Source organism: Eleutherodactylus coqui, chromosome 1, assembly GCF_035609145.1.
Source record: "Eleutherodactylus coqui strain aEleCoq1 chromosome 1, aEleCoq1.hap1, whole genome shotgun sequence".
Classification (NCBI taxonomy): Eukaryota; Metazoa; Chordata; class Amphibia; order Anura; family Eleutherodactylidae; genus Eleutherodactylus; species Eleutherodactylus coqui.
This window is the reverse complement of record NC_089837.1, coordinates 55707080-55729596: the sequence shown is the minus strand read 5'-3', so window position 1 is coordinate 55729596 and position 22517 is coordinate 55707080. Positions and strand designations below refer to the sequence as shown.

General features: G+C 44.7%; 1 protein-coding gene across 2 annotated transcripts in view; it reads right to left on the bottom strand.

Moving 5' to 3' along the window:
* LOC136621101 (bis(5'-adenosyl)-triphosphatase enpp4-like) overlaps window positions 1–20187 on the bottom strand; it is a 30045-nt gene extending 9858 nt beyond the window's left edge. The window contains exons 1-2 of one of the 2 annotated variants that reach the window (XM_066596353.1): window positions 20135–20187; window positions 1395–2259 (exon numbers count right to left, since the gene is read on the bottom strand). In XM_066596353.1, the coding sequence (XP_066452450.1) occupies window positions 1395–2238 (844 nt within the window). In that variant the 5' untranslated portion in view covers window positions 2239–2259; window positions 20135–20187. Of the gene's footprint in view, window positions 1–1394; window positions 2260–6702; window positions 7169–20134 lie in introns of those variants that run through there. The other variant, XM_066596343.1, reaches the window with a different exon arrangement.
* Between the last annotated feature and the right edge of the window lie 2330 nt (window positions 20188–22517).

Below are 22517 nucleotides of genomic sequence, written 5' to 3'. Positions count from 1 at the left end.
GCCGCTTTCTGTGATTGTTTTTATGAAGTTAAGCTTTATTGAACTTTTTGTGCCGCTATTCTTTAGTCCCTCAGGAAAACCTGAAGATTTGATCCCACGATCGCTAGGATGATACACTGCATTAATTATGTAGTGCATTCTACTAGGTCTAGGACAGAAGCCTACTAGACTCTGTTGGAGGTGTTGTCTAATAGGCTGAGTTACATGGCAGACATGGAGGCCTTTGTCAGGCCTTCGGCTGCCATGGGAACCAATTGGTACCTTTTGATCATATTACGGAGTGTGGATGGGTGAGAGGGCGAGCCTCCTCCCCCTGTTATCTGCTTACTTGCTACTGATTGTGGTATATAAGGGGTTAAACTGCCAGGATCTGAGGTTTCTCCACTCCTGGCAGTTAGAGCAGGAGCCTGGCTGTCAGTAGTTCACCAAGCCATTGCCTTAAAAAGATGTACATGTATTTAAGGGTTACGTTAAAGGTGGCAAAAGTATTGTTTTTGTTTTAGGGTTCTTATTAGATTACAAATTATCTAACTAAAAAAAAAATGGTAATTTTTACTATTTTTTGCACAATAAAAAAATATATCTGAAAAATTCTTATTGTAAAAATGGCAAAAGTGGTAAAAACAAAGCTTTATAAGTCATAAAAAAGACACAATATTCACTTTACAAAACTACTTTTTTAAAATGGAACTGACCAGTGAAAAACTGCTAAAAATGTTCTAGACATTAAAAAAGGTTTTTCCGAGGTTGGTCACCCAGGATCTCAGCCAATCCATTTTCCACCGTGCCACTCAGCATGTACAGAGTAGAAGCAGAGAGCCCTGTAAATTGTGACCCAGTGTGGTAGTTTAGCCACAGCTTCTATGCACTTCAATGGGAGTTTTGCCTGCAATACCACACCAGGCCACTGCACAACATTTGGAGCCATCTACTTCCTGCTCTGTACACACTGACAGCGGCCTGATGAAAAGCTGATTGAGTTCCTGGGTGGCGGACCCTTACCAATCAGCTATTCATGACATAGCCTGTGGGCAGGTCTACAATTTGTAAAAGGACTAGAAAAACTCTTTCTGGTCCAAAACGGTGTGCATATTAAAGGGTTAATCAACACTGTGCATCAAATATGGTTCTGTAGTATGAAAGCAGCACAGATTACCAGGGACAGTTTTTCTCCAGTGGCACATTTCTAGATGGCATTGTTTCTGAAATTTCCCTACCCTCAATTATACAATAAGCGACAAAAGACTTATATGACGCGTTTCAAGACACCGGTACCTGATGAAGGGCTCTAAGCCTTGAAACGCACTTGAGACCAATAAAATGGCACTCTCCAATAATTCAATTTCTTGCCTAAGAGAGAAGGGTAGTTTCTTCTATTATATGACCACACACACCTTTAAGGGGCAATATGGCTGCAACGGGCGTTGAATCCACCAGTTGGTAGTTTTCCCGGCCAATACAATTATCCAGTGCGATCACCCGGTCCTGTGAGCACTGGGCCATCCCATGATCACTGGTGATTATCACATTGACTGTATCCCAAAGCTTCGACTCTTTAAGCTTGCTGACCAAGTACTCTATGTTCTTGTCTATAATACCCAACATTCGAGACATGTTTCCTTTGTCTTCGGGTCCATACACGTGTCCGGTGTGGTCGGGTTCATGAAAATACATAGTTGCAAAGTTGATTGGGTCCTCCGCCCTGGTGAACCATGAGGTGATGTTATTCACTCTCGCTTCCCAACTTACTGAGGCATCATAAGGTAAAAAGTTGGTTAGCGTGACGTTCTGGATCTTGACGTCAGTCCCTGGCCACATCGCCGAGCCACTTCTTCGTCCTGCACATTGGTTTGTCACCCAGATAGGGGTAGCTTCGTTCCACCATACTGGGTCGGTCTTGGCGGTAAAGTTGTCAGGACGGAAGATCCGGTTATTTTCTTTGTCGTACATGGTATTGGCTACCATCCCGTGGCTCTCTGCATATAGACCGGTCACGATGGAATAATGATTAGGGAAGGTCTTCGTAATGAAGACGTTTTTGACTTCTCTCACCAGGACGCCATCCTCGATAAACTCCTGGAGTTTGGGCAATGAGTAGCTTGATAAATAGTCTGCTCTGAATCCATCGAACGAAACAAGGATTAACCGAGGAGAAGTAGTGTTACCAGAGGGTTCTCCGGCGCACACGATTATCCCATGCGCCAGGGTGAGCACGAATGCCAATGTGCACATCGCCATTGTCCTTCCAGAGACGTATATCTGCAAAAGAAACACGGGAGGTCAATGGGACCGCTACAGAACTAAGGGCACTTTTCTTACTCAACACATGGGTGGTCAACCTCCATTGTAGAGAGGCAGCTAGCACCCTACACATTACATACTCATGTTACAGATGTAGCAGAGTTTACCTTGAAATTTAACATGTTAAGCCCCATTTACATGCAAAGATAATCACTCCAAAGTCGTTCAAAACATAAGGAGAATGACAGTTTTGAGTGATCATTTTGCATAAAGTATTAATCGGCACTTATGCCCATTAGTACTTTATCAGCTTTATTTGCGTGCAAGTGAGCCTCTGGGAGCTGTTGTAGAACTCAGCAGGAGGACTGAGCTATGCAATTAGCTCTATTGTTCAGCCAAGAGAAAACAATATCATCTCTAGCTCCCGTGTAAATAACAGCCTGTGGGCTGCACAGAGAATACAATGTTATCTCCTGCTTCCAGCCTGCGGTCTGGACAATGGTTTTTTTTTTTTTTTTTCAATATTAAATCTTTATTTGGGATATAGACATGTAATATACACACAGTTTATAAGACATGTAATAGTTGCAGACATGTTAACATTACTATGTTGTTGTTTTCTATTTAAATCATGCAATTGTCAAATCCCATTTTTTCCTTATATCAATAATATTAGAACGGATAAACATTTTCAGAAATTGTATATAAAAGAAATACTTCGATACAACATGTATCGTATTGAATGAACTTGGCATTTTTGTGCAGCCTTAACTTTTTCTAATAAGGTTACCTCCATAGCTCCCATGCCTCTTTGTGTTTTTTTAAAGAGTTGTTTCTTAGTGCTATCCACTTTTCGAATAATTGTTGTTCTGCCATACGATCCCTAAATTCCCCAAAGGATGGAGGTGTGGGCTCTCTCCATCTTCTCGCAATGAGAGATTTTGCTGTCATAAGGGCATGACCCAGCAAATAACTAATTTTTGTAGGGTATTTATTTAAGCCAACCAATAATAAGGTTAGTTTTGCGGATCTTGTGATACGGGTTTTTAGAATTTCGTCTAGATGATTAAGAATAAGATCCCAGTATCTCTCAAGAGCAGGGCATGCCCAAAATATGTGCGTTAGAGTACCCTTTTGGTCACAGTTCCTCCAACATTTGTCATTGGTGTTTTGGAATCTTGTGGCCAACAAGCACGGTGTGTAGTACCATCTCAGATTTACTTTAATTTGTGTTTCCAGTATCCCCAGACCTTTGGTTGAGCCACATGCCGTTTTATACGCCTTTTCCCATGATTCCGTTGAAATAACTGTACCCAGTTCGTTTTCCCAACTAAGCATATGTGTTTTTTTGGATAATTTGTTGTCGCCTGTCAGAATATCATAGAAATATCTGGTTTCGGACTTTCTCAGGAGGGGTTCTGATGTGATCTTTCTTTGGACTTCCATCGGGATTTCTATCTTATATATAGGAGACTTTTTAAGGAAATTTTTTATTCTGGTATAATTGAAGAGGTCTTTTTGGAGAAGGTTACATTTTTCCTGTAGGATTTCAAAAGGTTTTAGTTCCTCTCCTGTCATTATGTCCTCTAAGTTTTCCACACCCCTTACTCTCCAGGTGTCAATTCTTAAATCAGATATAAACAAGTTTAGTATTTCAATTGGCAGTTTTGGTTTTTTGTGGGTATCGTAGGTGGCTACTTTTTTTGTGTATTCTTCCCAAATTTTTAGGGAGGATGCCACTGTAGGAGGCAAATTTTTGGGAGGGATGTTTAGGGCAAGGTTGGTTGACATGGCCGCGAGTGATGCGCCAAGTAGCAGTAGGTGTCCTTTGGGTGTTTTTGTGAGGCAAGTTTCCATGCCTACCCAGGCCATTGTGTTGTCTCTTTTTGTCCAGCATCTGGTTTGGTTCAGGATAGTAGCTTTAAAATATTTTTCTAGGTTAGGTATATCTGCGCCTCCTTTTCTCCGGTTTGAGGCTAAGATTGAAAGGGCTAATCGTGGTTTATTTCCCTTCCAAATGAATGCAGATAGTTGTGCTTGTAGTTTTTTGATTGTGCTTTTTGATATGGGGATCGGCAGGACCCTGAAAAGGTATAAGATTTTTGGCAATATTTTCATTTTATAGGTCATGATCCTGCCTAGCCAAGATAAATTTATTCTTGATAGATGGTCGATTTCTTTTTGGATTGTTTCTAAGAGTGGAGTATAGTTAATTCCCTCTAGTTTATTTATGTCCGCAGAAAGTAATATGCCCAGATACGGGATGTTGTCAGCCCCCCATTTGAAAGAGAATTCTGATTGGATTGCGTGCTGTAGGCTTTGTGGGATGTTTATGCCTAGTATTTTTGATTTGTCAACATTAAGCTTGTAGTAGGATACTTTGCTAAAATGTTCGAGGATCTGGCAGGCAGCTCTCAAAGACTCCAGGGGGTGTGTTAATGTGAGGATAATATCATCGGCGAATAGGCCAATTTTGTGTTGGCGGGAGTTTAGAGGAATTCCTCTTGTTTCTATAGAGGATCTTATGATTTCGGCCAGGGGTTCCACCATGAGGACATATAGTATAGGGGAAAGTGGGCATCCCTGGCGTGTACCATTGGAAATGGTAAATTTATCTGAAATGTCGCCATCTATTAACACTCGAGCTGTGGGGTAGGAGTACAGGGCCCGGACGGCGCGAATCACCCCACCCCCGAGGCCAAATTTATTTAGCGTTTGAAACGCATATCCCCAGTGAACCCTATCAAAAGCTTTTTCTGCATCCAAAGCTATCATAGTTGTTGGGGATCTAGAGATTTGTGAGGAATATAAAAGGTTGAGAACCCTCCTCGCGCCGTCCGAGGCCTGCCGCCCCTTTACAAAACCCACCTGATCAGAATGCACAACACTCGGTAGGACATCGAGTAATCTATTTGCTAATATCTTTGCATATATCTTGACATCTGTGTTGAGCAAGGAAATGGGCCTAAAGTTTGCTGGATCGTCTGGCTCTCTTCCTGGTTTGGGCAACACTACCACCGTAGCCTGGAGCATCTCTTCAGGAAACGATCCTTTTTCCATAGCTGAACTGTAGAGTTTTCCCAAGTAGGGAGATAGGGAGTTTGAGAACCATTTATAATATTCTGCCGAATATCCATCTGGGCCAGGCGCTTTTTGGTTTTTCATGGAGGAAATTGTTTCCGCCACCTCGGATACCGTTATTGGGCGATCTAAACTAGCGGCTTGGACTGAGTTTATTGATGGTAGTTTAATTTTATTCAGGAATTTTTCTATATCTTCGTTGTTAGGGTGGGAAGTTTGTGGGTCATCTTTTAAGTTGTATAATTTACTATAGAATAGGCGGAATGCTTCCAATATTTGTTTCGGGTGGGATATTTGAAATTCTTTGTTTTTTGAGTTCCAAATGTATGGGATGTTAGTTTTAATTGACTTTTTCTTTGTCAGGTTTGCCATCCATTTAGAGGGTTTGTTTAGGGATGCGTAGACATTAGCACGTTGGGAGGTTATTTCCCTGTCGTGATCCCCTTGCAGCACCCTACGCAGTTCTAATCTTGTTTTGAATAGGTCGTTATATATTTGCTGGTTTGCATTAGTCTGGGCTAGACTTTCTAATTGTTGGATTTTTGTCAGTAAGGTATCAGTTTTTTCTAGTTTTTCCTTTTTGTACCTAGCTCCTAGTTTTATAAGGATACCCCTCATGTAAGCTTTGTGTGCTGTCCAGAGCAATTCAGGGCTTACATCAGGCGTATTATTTAAAGTGAAGTAGTCTTCAATTGCGTTTTGGATATCTTTTTGAAATTTGGGTATTTTCATTAGATAAGTATTGTTTCTCCACATTTTATGAAGGTGGCGGAATCCCCCAATTGCCAGAGATGTCAGTATCGGGGCGTGATCCGACCAAGTTATTGTGCCAACCTCAGCCCTGATTGTAGAGGTTATGAGAGACCTGTCTACCAGGCACAGATCTATGCGAGAAAAGGACCTATGTCTTGCAGAGAAAAATGAGTACTCCCTGGCGGAGGCATTGAGACACCTAAACGTGTCAAAAAGTGCGGCTTTCTTTATCCAGTTGCCTAGGGACATACCCCCTCTCACTTTGTCGCTTGTGGTGTCGACAGATCTCTCTGGTACCAGGTTAAAATCGCCATTTATGATTATAGATCCCTTGGCTACTTTGTTTATTTTTTTGTTTATTTTGTTTAGAAATTTGATTTGGTTTGAATTTGGGACGTATACGTTAGCTATAGTGATCTGTGTGTTTTTTAGCGTGCCCACCAGTACTATGTAACGTCCTTTTGGGTCACATATTTGTTTATCAATTTTTAGCGGGGCTGTGTCTCTAAATGCTATCAGCACTCCTGCATGTTTCTTTTGTGCGCAGGCTTGTATAACCTGGGGGAATTTTTTGTGTGTCATTCTATGACTGTCTGTGTCTACTAAATGTGTTTCTTGGATACATACTATATCCGCGCCGAGACGGCATGCTTCTCTCCACACGGAGCTTCTTTTGTAAGGGGAATTCAGGCCATTGGCGTTCAGAGACATCAATTTTGTGGCCATTTTCGCATGGCGGGTCGTTTGCACGGGAGGACGGAAGACTGGAGGTATCTGTGTTTATCTGCCAAAAAATAATTGAAACGAGAAACAACAACAAACGAGTAATGCATCAGATTACCAGTATCAACCTTGCTACCAGAAGTGTTTTTGCCATGTGAAGAGAATACCGCACAGGATAGTATTGAACAAGTTGTAACTGTTCCTTCGCTGGTAGCGGGTTTTTGCATGAGACGCAAGGTGAAACAACAATAAACCTTCAAAAAAATGTTTATACAAGCTTGTGCCTGCATGTTCGGTGGGGGGGGTCAAAGTCACTAAAGTGAGAGGACTCACATCTCTGTATTCCAGAATGGACTGTAGATTTAATGTGTCCTTAAGTGTCCTTTGGTTTTTTAAACGGTTTTTTTCTTCTTCTTTTTCCTTTCCAGGAACATAAAGAGGGAAAATTTAGTGGGATCTTTTCTTCCTTCTTCTTGTTCTAGCTTTATTTTCCAAACTTGTCGGAACTGCTTTTCTCGGAGGTAGAGGGTGGAACTTGTTTAGGGGCGGGGGTTGGTACGCCCCACGATTTTAGTGTCTCCATAGCTGTAGAGGGGCTGTGAAATACATATACTGTATTAGCTTTTGTAGCAATGATTTTTGTGGGGAAGCCCCATCTGTAGGGAATATTTGCCTCTCTCAATGCCGTTGTTACAGCTGCAAAACTACGTCTCGCCTCCATAGTAGCTTGTGACAAGTCTATGAATAGACGTATGTCAGCATAAGGACTTGGAAGCACCTTTAGCTTTCTCGCAGTGTTCATGAGTGCCTCTTTGGTGCTATAGTGATGTATGCGTACTATGATGTCTCTAGGTGTATTTTCCTTGAGAAACTTTGGGAGGGGGAGTCTGTGGGCTCTGTCTATCTGCAGCTCCTGTTCTGGGATGTTCGGGAGGATCTTTTTAAGGAATCGTGTGATAAATCCCTTTATTTCAGAGTTGGAGATTTTTTCTGAGACACCTCGCAGTTTGACGTTGTTACGTCTATTTCTGTCCTCAAGATCCGTTAATTTTTGTTGTAGTTTGGCAACAGTCCCCTCTAATTCGTAGTGGGCATCAATCAAGGAGTTGTGGGATTTAACTATCTCTCCCATTTTTGTTTCTGTTTTTTCTATACGGTTGTTAACCTCTTGAACTGAAGTGTCAACATGAGATGTTAGGCTTTTTAGATCTAGCTGTATAGTTTCTCTCAGAGCTAGTACTATCTCTTTAATATATAACTCTGAGGCTGGCTTATCTGAGGCTGATAGATTAGCTAGCCCGCTCTCCTTCTTGCTATTTTGAGCATTTGCAGGAACTTCAGGGGCTTCTATGCATGTGTTATCTGACATTCTCTGCCTCTGCTTCTCGGGACTGCTTGTGGGGGAGGGGGCACTCAGTGACAGCGTGTCCGAAGCCATCTTATCTCCCTTAGAGCGCTTTATGCTGTCTTCTATCAGGGGAGGGTTGCTTGCTCCCATCTCTTGTCCTGTCTCTGGGATATCTCCTGTCTCCTCTATCCCCTCTGCAGTGTCCCCTCGCTCACCTTTGTTAGCTGGGATCGGAGCCTCCTGCACCTTAGCTGTCTGTGAGCTGTCGGCCATGTCAGAGGGGGGGCTGCGTGCTGGGAAGAAATCCTCCAGCCTGGCAGGTTTAACTTTTGTTGTTCTCCTCCTTGTTGCCATAGCTGGGTTCCTGGTAGGTTCCTGCAGCTTGTGGTGTATTTTTTGTTCTTCTGGAGTTGCTTTGATGTTGCTTAGAGTCCTGTTCTAGACGGAGCCTATGCAAAAACTTCCATCTTGGTGCCTCTCTAAGCCACGCCCCCTGGACAATGGTTTTTAAACTCAACTAAAAATCATGGATCAAACGAAAGGTGCATAATGGCAGCCTTTACACACAAAAATAATCGCTCAAAAGCTATTGTTTCAACAAATTTTGAGTGATAATCGTTGCGTGTAAATGGGGCTTTAGAACTTTCTGTGCTGCAATTTGTTTACCTCTTTTTAAGTTATGTTAATATTAGACAACAAAAGTATTTCAATGACTTAACCTGCTAACAGTCACATTAAAATAGGAAAAACCTTCCCGAAAAGGTCACTAGATGCCCACCTAGTATCCACACATTATAGACTCATCCTAGATGCCCAGCTAGTACCCATAAATTGCATGCACATCCTAAATGCCCAGCAGGTACTCGTACATTATAGACTCATCCTAGATGCCCAGCTAGTACCCATACATTGCATGCTCATCCTACATGCCCAGCAGGTACTCCTACATTATAGACTCATCCTAGATGCCCAGCTAGTACCCATACATTGCATGCTCATCCTACATGCCCAGCAGGCACTCCTACATTATAGACTCATCCTAGATGCCCAGCTAGTACCCATACATTGCATGTTCATCCTAGATACCCAGCAGGTACTCGTACATTATAGACTCATCCTAGATGCCCAGCTAGTATCCATACATTGCATGTTCATCCTAGATGCCCAGCTGGTACTGATACATTACAGACTCATCCTAGATGCCCAGCTAGTACCCATACATTGCATGCTCATCCTAGACGCCCAGCAGGTACTCATACATTGTAAATTCATCCTAGATGCCCAGCTAGTACCCATACATTGCATGCTCATCCTACATGCCCAGCAGGTACTCATACATTATAAATTCATCCTAGATGCCCAGCAGGTACTCATACATTATAGACTCATCCTAGATGCCCAGCTAGTACCCATACATTGCATGCTCATCCTACATGCCCAGCAGGTACTCATACATTATAGACTCATCCTAGATGCCCAGCTAGTACCCATACATTGCATGTTCATCCTAGATACCCAGCAGGTACTCGTACATTATAGACTCATCCTAGATGCCCAGCTAGTATCCATACATTGCATGTTCATCCTAGATGCCCAGCTAGTACCCATACATTGCATGCTCATCCTAGACGCCCAGCAGGTACTCATACATTATAAATTCATCCTAGATGCCCAGCTAGTACCCATACATTGCATGCTCATCCTACATGCCCAGCAGGTACTCGTACATTATAGGCTCATCCTAGATGCCCAGCTAGTACCCATACATTGCATGCTCATCCTACATGCCCAGCAGGTACTCGTACATTATAGGCTCATCCTAGATGCCCAGCTAGTACCCATACATTGCATGCTCATCCTACATGCCCAGCAGGTACTCATACATTATAGACTCATCCTAGATGCCCAGCTAGTATCCATACATTGCATGTTCATCCTAGATGCCCAGCTGGTACTGATACATTACAGACTCATCCTAGATGCCCAGCTAGTACCCATACATTGCATGCTCATCCTAGATGCCCAGCAGGTACTCATACATTATAGACTCATCCTAGATGCCCAGCTAGTATCCATACATTGCATGTTCATCCTAGATGCCCAGCTGGTACTGATACATTACAGACTCATCCTAGATGCCCAGCTAGTACTCATACATTGCATGCTCATCCTACATGCCCAGCAGGTACTCGTACATTATAGACTCATCCTAGATGCCCAGCTAGTACCCATACATTGCATGCTCATCCTAGATGCCCAGCTGGTACTGATACATTATAGACTCATCCTAGATGCCCAGCTAGTACCCATACATTGCATGCTCATCCTAGATGCCCAGCTGGTACTGATACATTATAGACTCATCCTAGATGCCCAGCTAGTACCCATACATTGCATGCTCATCCTAGATGCCCAGCAGGTACTCGTACATTATAGACTCATCCTAGATGCCCAGCTAGTACCCATACATTGCATGCTCATCCTAGATGCCCAGCTGGTACTGATACATTATAGGCTCATCCTAGATGCCCAGCTAGTACCCATACATTGCATGCTCATCCTAGATGCCCAGCCAACATCCCACACGTTACATACACGTTCTAATTGCTCAGCTCACGCGCTCTGGTGCCGATCTGTGCCAAAATCCAAATTTGTCATTTTAGCATTCTAGTGGATGCTATAGATATCTGCGCCACAAGTTTTTCCGTGTGTGGATTTTAAAGACGACGTTGAAGAAAAAAAAAAAAGACATAATTCCTGATGCAATTTCTGTATCGGTTATTCGCAAGCGCATTTGCGTCATTGAGTGCGGCCAAATCTAGAGGCAGATCTGAATGTGAATCCGTGGCACAACTACAAGGCCCAGTCTCCAACTAGGACTGAGAGTTGATTTAATCGTGTGAGCGAGGCCTTTGATGCCGTGCTTACACCTCATGCATTATATACCCATTCTAGATGCCAAGTTTAAAGGGGTTGTCTCGCGGCAGCAAGTGGGGTTATACACTTCTGTATGGCCATATTAATGCACTTTGTAATATACATCGTGCATTAAATATGAGCCATACAGAAGTTATTCACTTACCTTCCCTGCGCTGGCGTCCCCGTCTCCATGGCTCCGTCTAACTTCAGCGTCTAATCGCCCGATTAGACGCGCTTGCGCAGAAGGGTCTTCTGCCTTCGGGTCTGTCCGGCAGCAGTGGCGTTCTGGCTCCGCTCCCTTCTACGAGTCATTGCGTAGCTCCGCCCCGTCACATGTGCCAATTCCAGCCTCCTGATTGGCTGGAATCGGCACACGTGACGGGGCGGAGCTACGCGTAGAAGGGGGCGGAGCCAGAATGCCGCTGCTGCCGGACCGAGCCGAAGGCAGAAGACCCTTCTGCGCAAGCGCGTCTAATCAGGCGATTAGACGCTGAAGTTAGACGGAGCCATGGAGACGGGGACGCCAGCGCAGGGAAGGTAAGTGAATAACTTCTGTATGGCTCATATTTAATGCACAATGTACATTACAAAGTGCATTAATATGGCCATACAGAAGTGTATACCCCCACTTGCTTTCACGGGACAACCCCTTTAAACTTTTTGAATGCCTTGCTTACACAGCACCTATTAAATACCCATTCTAGATGCTCAGGTCATACATCTTACAAATCTGTTGTGTATGCATAGCTCACATCCATTACGTACTCCTTTTAGAAGCTCGACTAGTACTCATTTTAGACGTACAGCCTAAGCCCAGCCTAAATGCCACTATTATACCCAACCCATACTCATGTTATGGGCCCAGCCACTATCCAATTGTAGCATAACTACAGAATGAAATATACAGCGTGAAGAATCGGTTACTAAGTCCCTTTACAGCCGGACTGTGAAATAAGTGCGACTCAAGTAACAATCTGCTGGTGTTGGGTTACCGGATATGCCGAATCCGCCAAGCTGTGTCGACTGACAAATCCAGTTGATCCGCTACTCACAAATAACAAACAACACGGCTTCAGAAGTCCAATTATAACGGAACGAGAAATTCCAGTTTGCCACGTGAGAGAACTGGGTTAAGACAACGACACTACTGTTAATTTTATGGAGTCAACGTGATCATCCCATTAACTCACTAAATATAGCTCAGAAGGCCAACACATCAAGAGTTGCTCAACCTCTGGCAGTAGTCTTCCAACACACCAATCAATCATCGTCGTTTACGGTGAGCACTGAATACTACAGCAACTGTTCTCCTCGCTATCCAACTCTACGTGGTCCATGGAAGCAACGTCAACTGAGAGCTGTCCATGGGGATGGTCATGGGTTGGGTTCGCAGAGTAGATGTCCACAAGCTTGAGATCCCCAAGTGTTGACTGGAATGGTCTTGTACCACTATCACACCATGGGATTGTGGAGTCACGCCTTATCATCTGCATATGAGATGGTTTGACGGCTATCACTAAGACAAGGATGTAATACTGACTAACTTCTGGTCTGGGCCAGGTTTTTATCGACTAGACTGTGTCCCAGTCAAGGGAAATTGGAATCTTGTGGGATACGATAACATTTCAGAAGACTGTCTCCTCAACCCTTAACCCCTTAAGGACACGGCCTATTTTGGATTTAAGAACGCAACGATTTTTGGTGGATTTTCATCTCCATTTTTCAAAAGCCATAACTTTTGTACTTTTCCGTCGACGCGGCCGTATAAGGGTTTGTTTTTTGCGTGGCGAACTGTAGTTTTTAATGGTTCCATTTTTGGGTACATTGACTATATGGTAAAACTTTTATAATTTTTTAATGATAGCAGGGAGAGAAAACGCATTAATTTTGCCATAGGTTTTTTCTTTACAGGGTTAATCATGCAGCATAAATGACACAATCCATTTTTTCTGCGGGTCGGTACGGTTACAACGATACCAAAATTCTTATTTTTTTTTTTAGGTTTCTCCACTTTTCTGCAATAAAACCCCTTTTTTTGGAAATCTTTTTTTTCTATTTCACTGCATTCAAAGTCCTGTAACTTTTTTATTTTTCTATGTACGGAGCTCTGTGAGGGCTTGTTTTTTGCGAGACGAGCTGTAGTTTTTATTGGTACTTTTTGTACACATCGTTACGGACGCGTCAATACCAAATATGTGCCATTTTAATTTTTTTTTACCTTTTTTATGCTAATATGTGTCCCTCTGAGGGACTTAAAGCACAGCACTGATGATCGCTGTGATAAGGCATGGCAGGACTTCAAGTCCTGCCATGCCTTATCGCTTATACAGCAATCACAGGCACTGGCAACACAGAACGCCAGTATCTTACGTCCTGTTGCCATGGCAACAGGCTGGGCTCTCTAGAATTATATCACGAGAGCCCGGCAACTTCAGAGGGAGCGCGCTCCCTCTGTGAACCCTTCCCATGCCGCGATCTACATAGATCGCTGCAAGGAATGGGTTAACAGCGGGGGTGGGGGCGCGCATCTCTGTCACGATCTCGCGCTATTCCTATGACGTGAGGGTACGTCATTTTGCGGGAAGTGCCCCGCTTCCATGACGTACCCTTACGTCATGGGGAGGGAAGGGGTTAATCATGTTTCCACATAACAATGCTCATCAGTGTCCATAAAAATGGTTTGGCCTGGTAAACAGGGGCTGGTCTATTCCAGGGCCGACACCACTGACTGTCTGGGGCATCTGAAAGAATGATTGTCCGGGGAAGAAAAGGTGAGCGCTACCATGAGCCCTGTGTCATGCCAACAGCAAAGCATCCTGAGACCATTCATGAGAGGGGTTGCTTTCCATCCAAGGCAGCGGGGCGCTCACTAATCTGCCTAGGAACACTGCCATGAATAAAGAATGGGATCTACACATCCTCCAGGAGCAACCTCTCCCATTGTAGTGATGAACAATGGTTTCTCCACATGACGGAGCACCATGTCAAAAGGCAAAAGTGATAACCAAGTGGCTCGGTGAACAAAACATTGACATTTTGGCCAGGAAATTCCCCAGATCCTAATCCACTGAAAAACTGGGGTCAATCCTCAAAAAGCGCATGGAAAAACAAAAACACAGAAGTTGTACTATGACTAAAGCGTTATAGTTGGGGGCCTTGTTACAGGTTTTGCATTGGGCCCCAGGAGCTTAAAGTTACGCCTCTGTGTTAAGTGGTGAAGAGAAGTTGCCCCCCCCCCCCAAGATAAACTTTTGCACCGGGGCCCATGAGCCTTTAGCTACTCCCCTGACTCCAAGCACTAATTAGGAAGAACGTATTGCCATCAGTCAGGATTTGCCCAGAAGCAGATATCCAGCATGCCGGGGCGAACTGCAAAAGTCATTAAAAATTAACAGTCAACACTGTAAATATTGAGTCTCTGCCTAAATTTGATGTACTTGTCAAAAGTTTGAAAACTTCTGAAATGCTTACAGTTGTACTTCAGTTACCATAGAAACATCTGACTGACCTGTAAAAACACTGAAACGGCAAACTGAGAAAAACAAAATTGGTGTCAGTCTCAAAACTTTTGTCCACCTCTGTACTTCGCCAGCCCCACCACTTCCAGGGGGGATGTCCTAGGCACATTATTGTGCAGGCTTAAACAAGAGGAACAGACCTCTATACCAGTGTTCCCCAACTGCAGTCATCAGCGCCCCCAACAGGTCATGTTTTCAGGATATCCTATGGTAAGAACCCCTGTGGCAATGTCTGAGGACTGACGATAATTACATCACCTGTGCAACACTGAGGAAATCCTGAAAACATGACCTGTTGGGGGTCCTGAGGACTGGAGTTGGGGAACACTGGGCTACACAATAAGTCCTGTCAGTGAGACGGGGAATATGGCGCGGTACATTCACACGGTGACAGTGACAATATGATGCCCAGCTGATGTATGAAGGGTACAGCCGGAGCAGACTGACCACATCCTGCACTGGTATAACGGCTCGCATGCAAACATGGCTTCTGTCTAATTACTGACAAATACAAAATGTACCAACCTAGCAAATAGCCACGATAGAAGTCTACCACCGTTGTGTGTCTGCAGCTCCTATGCAGACCTATGTCTCCATGGCCACAGATGACAAATCTGCTTTTATACTGCTGAACACCACAGCCGTGTCACTAGGCACGCCGTGCAGCCTGGGATCTCTGATGGTCGGACCGGTTACCAAGGAGCCATCCAAAGGGCACCACTGGCAGAGGTCATGCTTTATACTCGCATTGGGACTAGGGGTTACCTTTAACAAGATCCCTTCAGATATCCCTTTGAGGCGTTTGCCCGGCTCTTAGCAGGCAGGAAGTAACAGGAATATATATGAGTACACAGCAGTAAACAAAGCGCAGAAGGCAGAGTCCATGCAGCAGGAAGCTACACACCTGTGGGGTAGTACTTCTTTGGAGAAGCAGTACACGCCCTTTAATCTGGCATCAATGGGACGTTATGTGTCTGTGTGGATTATGAGACGGTCATAAGAAATGACCTAGGAATGCGCCGCTGACTCCACTTAATAAGAGGGTATAAAGGCTTCTGCACATAAAGCTTATTCATTGTGTACTAAAAAAGTTTAAAAACTTTTAGAGAACTTCCAGTGAACTTTTTAGATCACTTCCTCGTGGCTTTCATGTTCTCTGCTTGGAAGCAAAGCATAGAAACCTGGATTGTTCACTTTCAGGAATTAAATATCTTTTCCCGGTCATGTGATGGACACAGGTACATGGCCCATAACTCTGCTATCTGCACTGTAACGAGCCGTGCACCTGTGTGTCCATCACATGACCAGGACTACTTCTGGAAGCACACAGGTACACGGCCCATAACTCCGCTATCTGCACTGTAACGAGCCGCGCACCTGTGTGTCCATCATATGACCAGGACTACTTCTGGAAGAACACAGGTGCACGGCCCATAACTCCGGGATCTGCACTGTAACGAGCAGCGCACCTGTGTGTCCATCATATGACCAGGACTACTTCTAGAAGCACACAGGTACACGGCCTATAACTCCGCTATGTGCACTGTAACGAGCCGCGCACCTGTGTGTCCATCATATGACCAGGACTACTTCTAGAAGCACACAGGTACACGGCCTATAACTCCGCTATGTGCACTGTAACGAGCCGCGCACCTGTGTGTCCATCATATGACCAGGACTACTTCTGGAAGCACACAGGTACACGGCCCATAACTCCGCTATGTGTACTGTAACGAGCAGCGCACCTGTGTGTCCATCATATGACCAGGACTACTTCTGGAAGAACACAGGTGCACGGCCCATAACTCCGGGATCTGCACTGTAACGAGCCACGCACCTGTGTGTCCATCATATGACCAGGACTACTTCTGGAAGAACACAGGTACACGGCCCATAGCTCTGCTATCTGCACTGTAACGAGCAGCGCACCTGTGTGTCCATCATATGACCAGGACTACTACTGGAAGCACAGGTGCACGGCCCATAACTCTGCGATCTGCACTGTAACGAGCTGCACACCTGTGGTTCCATCACAGGACCTGGACTATTTCTGGAAGCACAGGTGCACAACCCATAACTCTGCTATCTGCACTGTAAGGAACCGCGCACTTGTGTGTCCATTGCATGACCAGGACTACTTCTGGAAGCACACAGGTACATGGCCCATAACTCCGCTATGTGCACTGTAACGAGCAGCACACCTGTGTGTCCATCATATGACCAGGACTACTTCTGGAATAACACAGGTGCACGGCCCATAGCTCTGCTATCTACACGGTAACGAGCTGCGCACTTGTGTATCCATCACATGACCTGGACTACTTCGGGAAGCACACAGGTGCACGGCCCATAACTCCACTATCTGCACTGTAACGAGCCGCACACCTATGGTTCCATCACAGGACCAGGACTATTTCTGGAAGCACACAGGTCATGGCCCATAGCTCTGCTATCTGCACTGTAACGAGCCGTGCACCTCTGTGTCCATCACATGACCAGGACTACTTCTGGAAGCACACAGGTCATGGCCCATAACTCTGCTATCTGCACTGTAACGAGCCGCGCACCTCTGTGTCCATCACAGGACCAGGACTACTTCTGGAAGAACACAGATGCACGGCCCATAACTCTGCTATCTGCACTGTAAGGAACCGCGCACTTGTGTGTCCATTGCATGACCAGGACTACTTCTGGAAGCACAGTTGCACGGCCCATAACTCTGCGATCTGTACTGTAACGAGCCGCACACCTGTGGTTCCATCACAGGACCTGGACTATTTCTGGAAGCACAGGTGCACGACCCATAACTCCGCTATGTGCACTGTAACAAGCCGCGCACCTGTGTGTCCATCACATGACCAGGACTACTTCTGGAAGCACACAGGTACACGGCCCATAACTCTGCTATGTGCACTGTAACGAGCAGCGCACCTGTGTGTCCATCATATGACCAGGACTACTTCTGGAAGAACACAGGTGCACGGCCCATAGCTCTGTTATCTGCACTGTAACGAGCAGCGCACCTGTGTGTCCATCATATGACCAGGACTACTTCTGGAAGAACACAGGTGCACGGCCCATAACTACGCGATCTGCACTGTAACAAGCAGCGCAACTGTGTGTCCATCATATGACCAGGACTACTTCTGGAAGCACACAGGTACACGGCCCATAACTCCACGATCTGCACTGTAACAAGCCATGCACCTGTGTGTCCATCATATGACCAGGACTACTTCTGGAATAACACAGGTGCACGGCCCATAGCTCTGCTATCTGCACTGTAACGAGCCGCACACCTCTGTGTCCATCACATGACCAGGACTACTTCTGGAAGCACACAGGTCATGGCCCATAGCTCTGCTATCTGCACTGTAACGAGCCGCACACCTCTGTGTCCATCACATGACCAGGACTACTTCTGGAAGCACACAGGTCATGGCCCATAGCTCTGCTATCTGCACTGTAACGAGCCGCACACCTCTGTGTCCATCACATGACCAGGACTACTTCTGGAAGCACACAGGTCATGGCCCATAGCTCTGCTATCTGCACTGTAACGAGCCGCACACCTCTGTGTCCATCACATGACCAGGACTACTTCTGGAAGCACACAGGTCATGGCCCATAACTCTGCTATCTGCACTGTAACGAGCCGCGCACCTCTGTGTCCATCACATGACCAGGACTACTTCGGGAAGCCCACAGGTCATGGCCCATAACTCTGCTATCTGCACGGTAACGAGCCGCGCAGTTGTGTGTCCATCATATGACCAGGACTACTTCTGGAGGCCCACAGGTACATGGCCCATAACTCTGCTAGCTGCACGGTAATGAGCCGGGCAGTTGTGTGTCCAGCATATGACCAGGACTACTTCCGGAAGCACACAGGTACACGGCCCATAACTCTACTATCTGCATGGTAACGAGCTGCGCAGTTGTGTATTCATCACATGACCAGGAATAGATATTTTGTCCCTGGAAGTGAACAATGAAGGTTCCTATTCTATGACTGCAAGCAGAGAGAAGAGTGAATAACTGCTACATATTACACTTTTCATTATACAATGTCTGACTCCTACCTGCTAATATTCCCCCCCTTACTACACATTTAGGACGGGGATGAGGGGGATCCGGAAGACTAACAGACTCTTTACTGGAGTGCAGGCAGTTTAGGGTCGGTCCCCTCGTTGGGCTTCCCCAAGCACCCTATAAAGTTGCGCGGACACGAGTCGTATTAAAGCAGTGAATTTCACCATTACGACCATTGGGGCTTATTCACCCGATTCCTGCGCGGCTCTGGCTGATGGCGATACGGACGGCACACGCAGAAGAGCCCATCCATTTGTATTGGGTTCACGCAAACAAACGATTCTTCACGTGGCAGATGGTGGGAGTTGGATGAATGGCTGCATGTCCTAATATTGCGCAGCTCTCGCAGGAGGACAGGACGCGTAGCGTACGCTGTCCGATGAGAGACGTGCAGAGAATATCAGCCTTGTTGAACATTCCACGCCAAACGATGCATGCAAAAAAAAATAAATACGCATCTGCAGGTGATTTTAGTGGCTACCTCACCCCCATCTCCACCTCGGATACACCACACGGTCAGCGCAGTGCCGCCCTGTGTGCCCATACCCTTATAGCCCTTCACATCTGCGCCGCACAGGACGCTCATCACATTTACGTGCTTTTCTACGGTTACTTTAAAACACAGCCTGTCCTACTTTGTGACGCGTTACGCCCTGCGATTGGCCATTGATGTGAGCGGGCCGGCGCAATATGTGTTTACTGCATGACTGAACAGCCAATCAATGAGCCCTGCTCCAACTGCTCTGCGTATTTACGCGACCGACACCTGCGCCCGAGTGTGCCGCCACACCGCCTCAGCCCGCGGCGGATGACGCCCACGTCTCGCTGGTCACCCCAGATGGGTGCGGCTTGGCCGTTGGACCAGCACTAAGAAGCCTGAGGGTCAGACACACGGTGGGGTGCGGTACGGGCGCGAACAACTACTGGGACACATGGCTGACAATTACTGAGGGATCTGGGGGGCTATGATGCACTTATAGAGAGCGAGGGGCCCAAATACAGTCCGCACACAGGGACCACCGAAATATGTCAGTAGTGCAATATTTATTTATATCCAGGGGGCGCTATAGGGGGGGGGGGGTCACAGATTCTGCTTGCCCCTGATGGCAGCCAAGAGACCCCCTACAAATACTGCGTAATACTTAGCAGATCACATTACAGATTCTGCATTAGAGCCCATATGAGCGATACGACGACCTGAACCACATCACATTACATGCAACGCAGCGCGATCGTGGCCAGCGGCTAGCAGAAGATGCAGGTGACTACCAACATTATGCAGTCACGTGACCTTCACCAGAACTTCCACAATTTATGGTGTTGCCCAACCTTACAGGAACACAACGTCCCTCCATGACCGGAACATCAACAACTCGACTGCGCTGGCACCGACCAGCGAACACAACGCCCAGCCCTGACACCGGGATATCCCGAGAGGTCTCACGGTGACGATACTCACCAACCGTCCGCACCCGGCACCAACTTCACGGGCTGACGCTGACCTCACTGGGCGGAGCCTACAACACGAAGCAGGAGGGGCTGCTCGGAAACCATCCTCTGATTGGCGGTGCGATTGACAGCGGGTTGTGTGGTGGGCACGTGACGGGCCGATGACGTCACTACATAAGATACTGAAGGTGTGATTGCTGGGCGAGGAAACATCGCCCTACTGACTGACAGCGCCGGTCACCTCGTATACAGCGGCTGAACCGTGTCATTACCCACTAACTATCGGAACACTGTCCCCTATGGACAAGAATATAACTACAATAATACTGCTCCCCTATGTACAAGAATATAACTACTATAATACTGCCCCCTATGTACAAGAATATAACTACTATAATACTGCCCCCTATGTACAAGAATATAACTACTATAATACTGCTCCTATGTACAAGAATATAACTACTATAATACTGCCCCCTATGTACAAGAATATAACTACTATAATACTGCTCCTATGTACAAGGATATAACTACTATAATACTGCCCCTATGTACAAGAATATAACTACTATAATACTGCCCCCTATGTACAAGAATATAACTACTATAATACTGCCCCCTATGTACAAGAATATAACTACTATAATACTGCCTCCTATGTACAAGAATATAACTACTATAATACTGCCCCTATGTACAAGAATATAACTACTATAATACTGCCCCCTATGTACAAGAATATAACTACTATAATACTGCCCCCTATGTACAAGAATATAACTACTATAATACTGCCCCCTATGTACAAGAATATAACTACTATAATACTGCCCCCTATGTACAAGAATATAACTACTATAATACTGCCCCCTATGTACAAGAATATAACTACTATAATACTGCTCCTATGTACAAGGATATAACTACTATAATACTGCCCCTATGTACAAGAATATAACTACTATAATACTGCCCCCTATGTACAAGAATATAACTACTATAATACTGCCCCCTATGTACAAGAATATAACTACTATAATACTGCCCCCTATGTACAAGAATATAACTACTATAATACTGCCCCCTATGTACAAGAATATAACTACTATAATACTGCCCCCTATGTACAAGAATATAACTACTATAATACTGCCCCCTATGTACAAGAATATAACTACTATAATACTGCCCCCTATGTACAAGAATATAACTACTATAATACTGCTCCTATGTACAAGGATATAACTACTATAATACTGCCCCTATGTACAAGAATATAACTACTATAATACTGCCCCCTATGTACAAGAATATAACTACTATAATACTGCCCCTATGTACAAGAATATAACTACTATAATACTGCCCCCTATGTACAAGAATATAACTACTATAATACTGCCTCCTATGTACAAGAATATAACTACTATAATACTGCCTCCTATGTACAAGAATATAACTACTATAATACTGCCCCTATGTACAAGAATATAACTACTATAATACTGCCCCTATGTACAAGAATATAACTACTATAATACTGCCCCTATGTACAAGAATATAACTACTATAATACTGCCCCCTATGTACAAGAATATAACTACTATAATACTGCCTCCTATGTACAACAATATAACTACTATAATACTGCCCCCTGTGTAAAAGAATATAACTACTATAATACTGCCCCCTATGTACAAGAATATAACTACTATAATACTGCCCACTATGGACAAGAATATAACTACTATAATATTGCCCCCTACGTACAAGAATATAACTACTATAATACTGCCCCCTATGTACAAGAATATAACTACTATAATACTGCCCTCTATGTACAACAATATAACTACTATAATACTGCCCCTATGTACAAGAATATAACTACTATAATACTGCCCCCTATGTACAAGAATATAACTACTATAATACTGCCTCCTATGTACAACAATATAACTACTATAATACTGCCCCCTGTGTATAAGAATATAACTGCTATAATACTGCCTCCTATGTACAAGAATATAACTACTATAAAACTGCTCCTATGTACAAGAATATAACTACTATAATACTGCCTCCTATGTACAATAATATAACTACTATAATACCGCAACCTATGTACAAGAATATAACTACTATAACACTGCCTCCTATGTACAAGAATATAACTACTATAATACTGCCTCCTATGTACAAGAATATAACTACTATAAGACTGCTCCTATGTACAAGAATATAACTACTATAATACTGCCTACTATGCACAAGAATATAACTATTATAATACTGCCTCCTATGTACAGGAATATAACTACTATAATACTGCTCCTATGTACAAGAATATAACTACTATAATACTGCCTACTATGTACAAGAATATAACCACT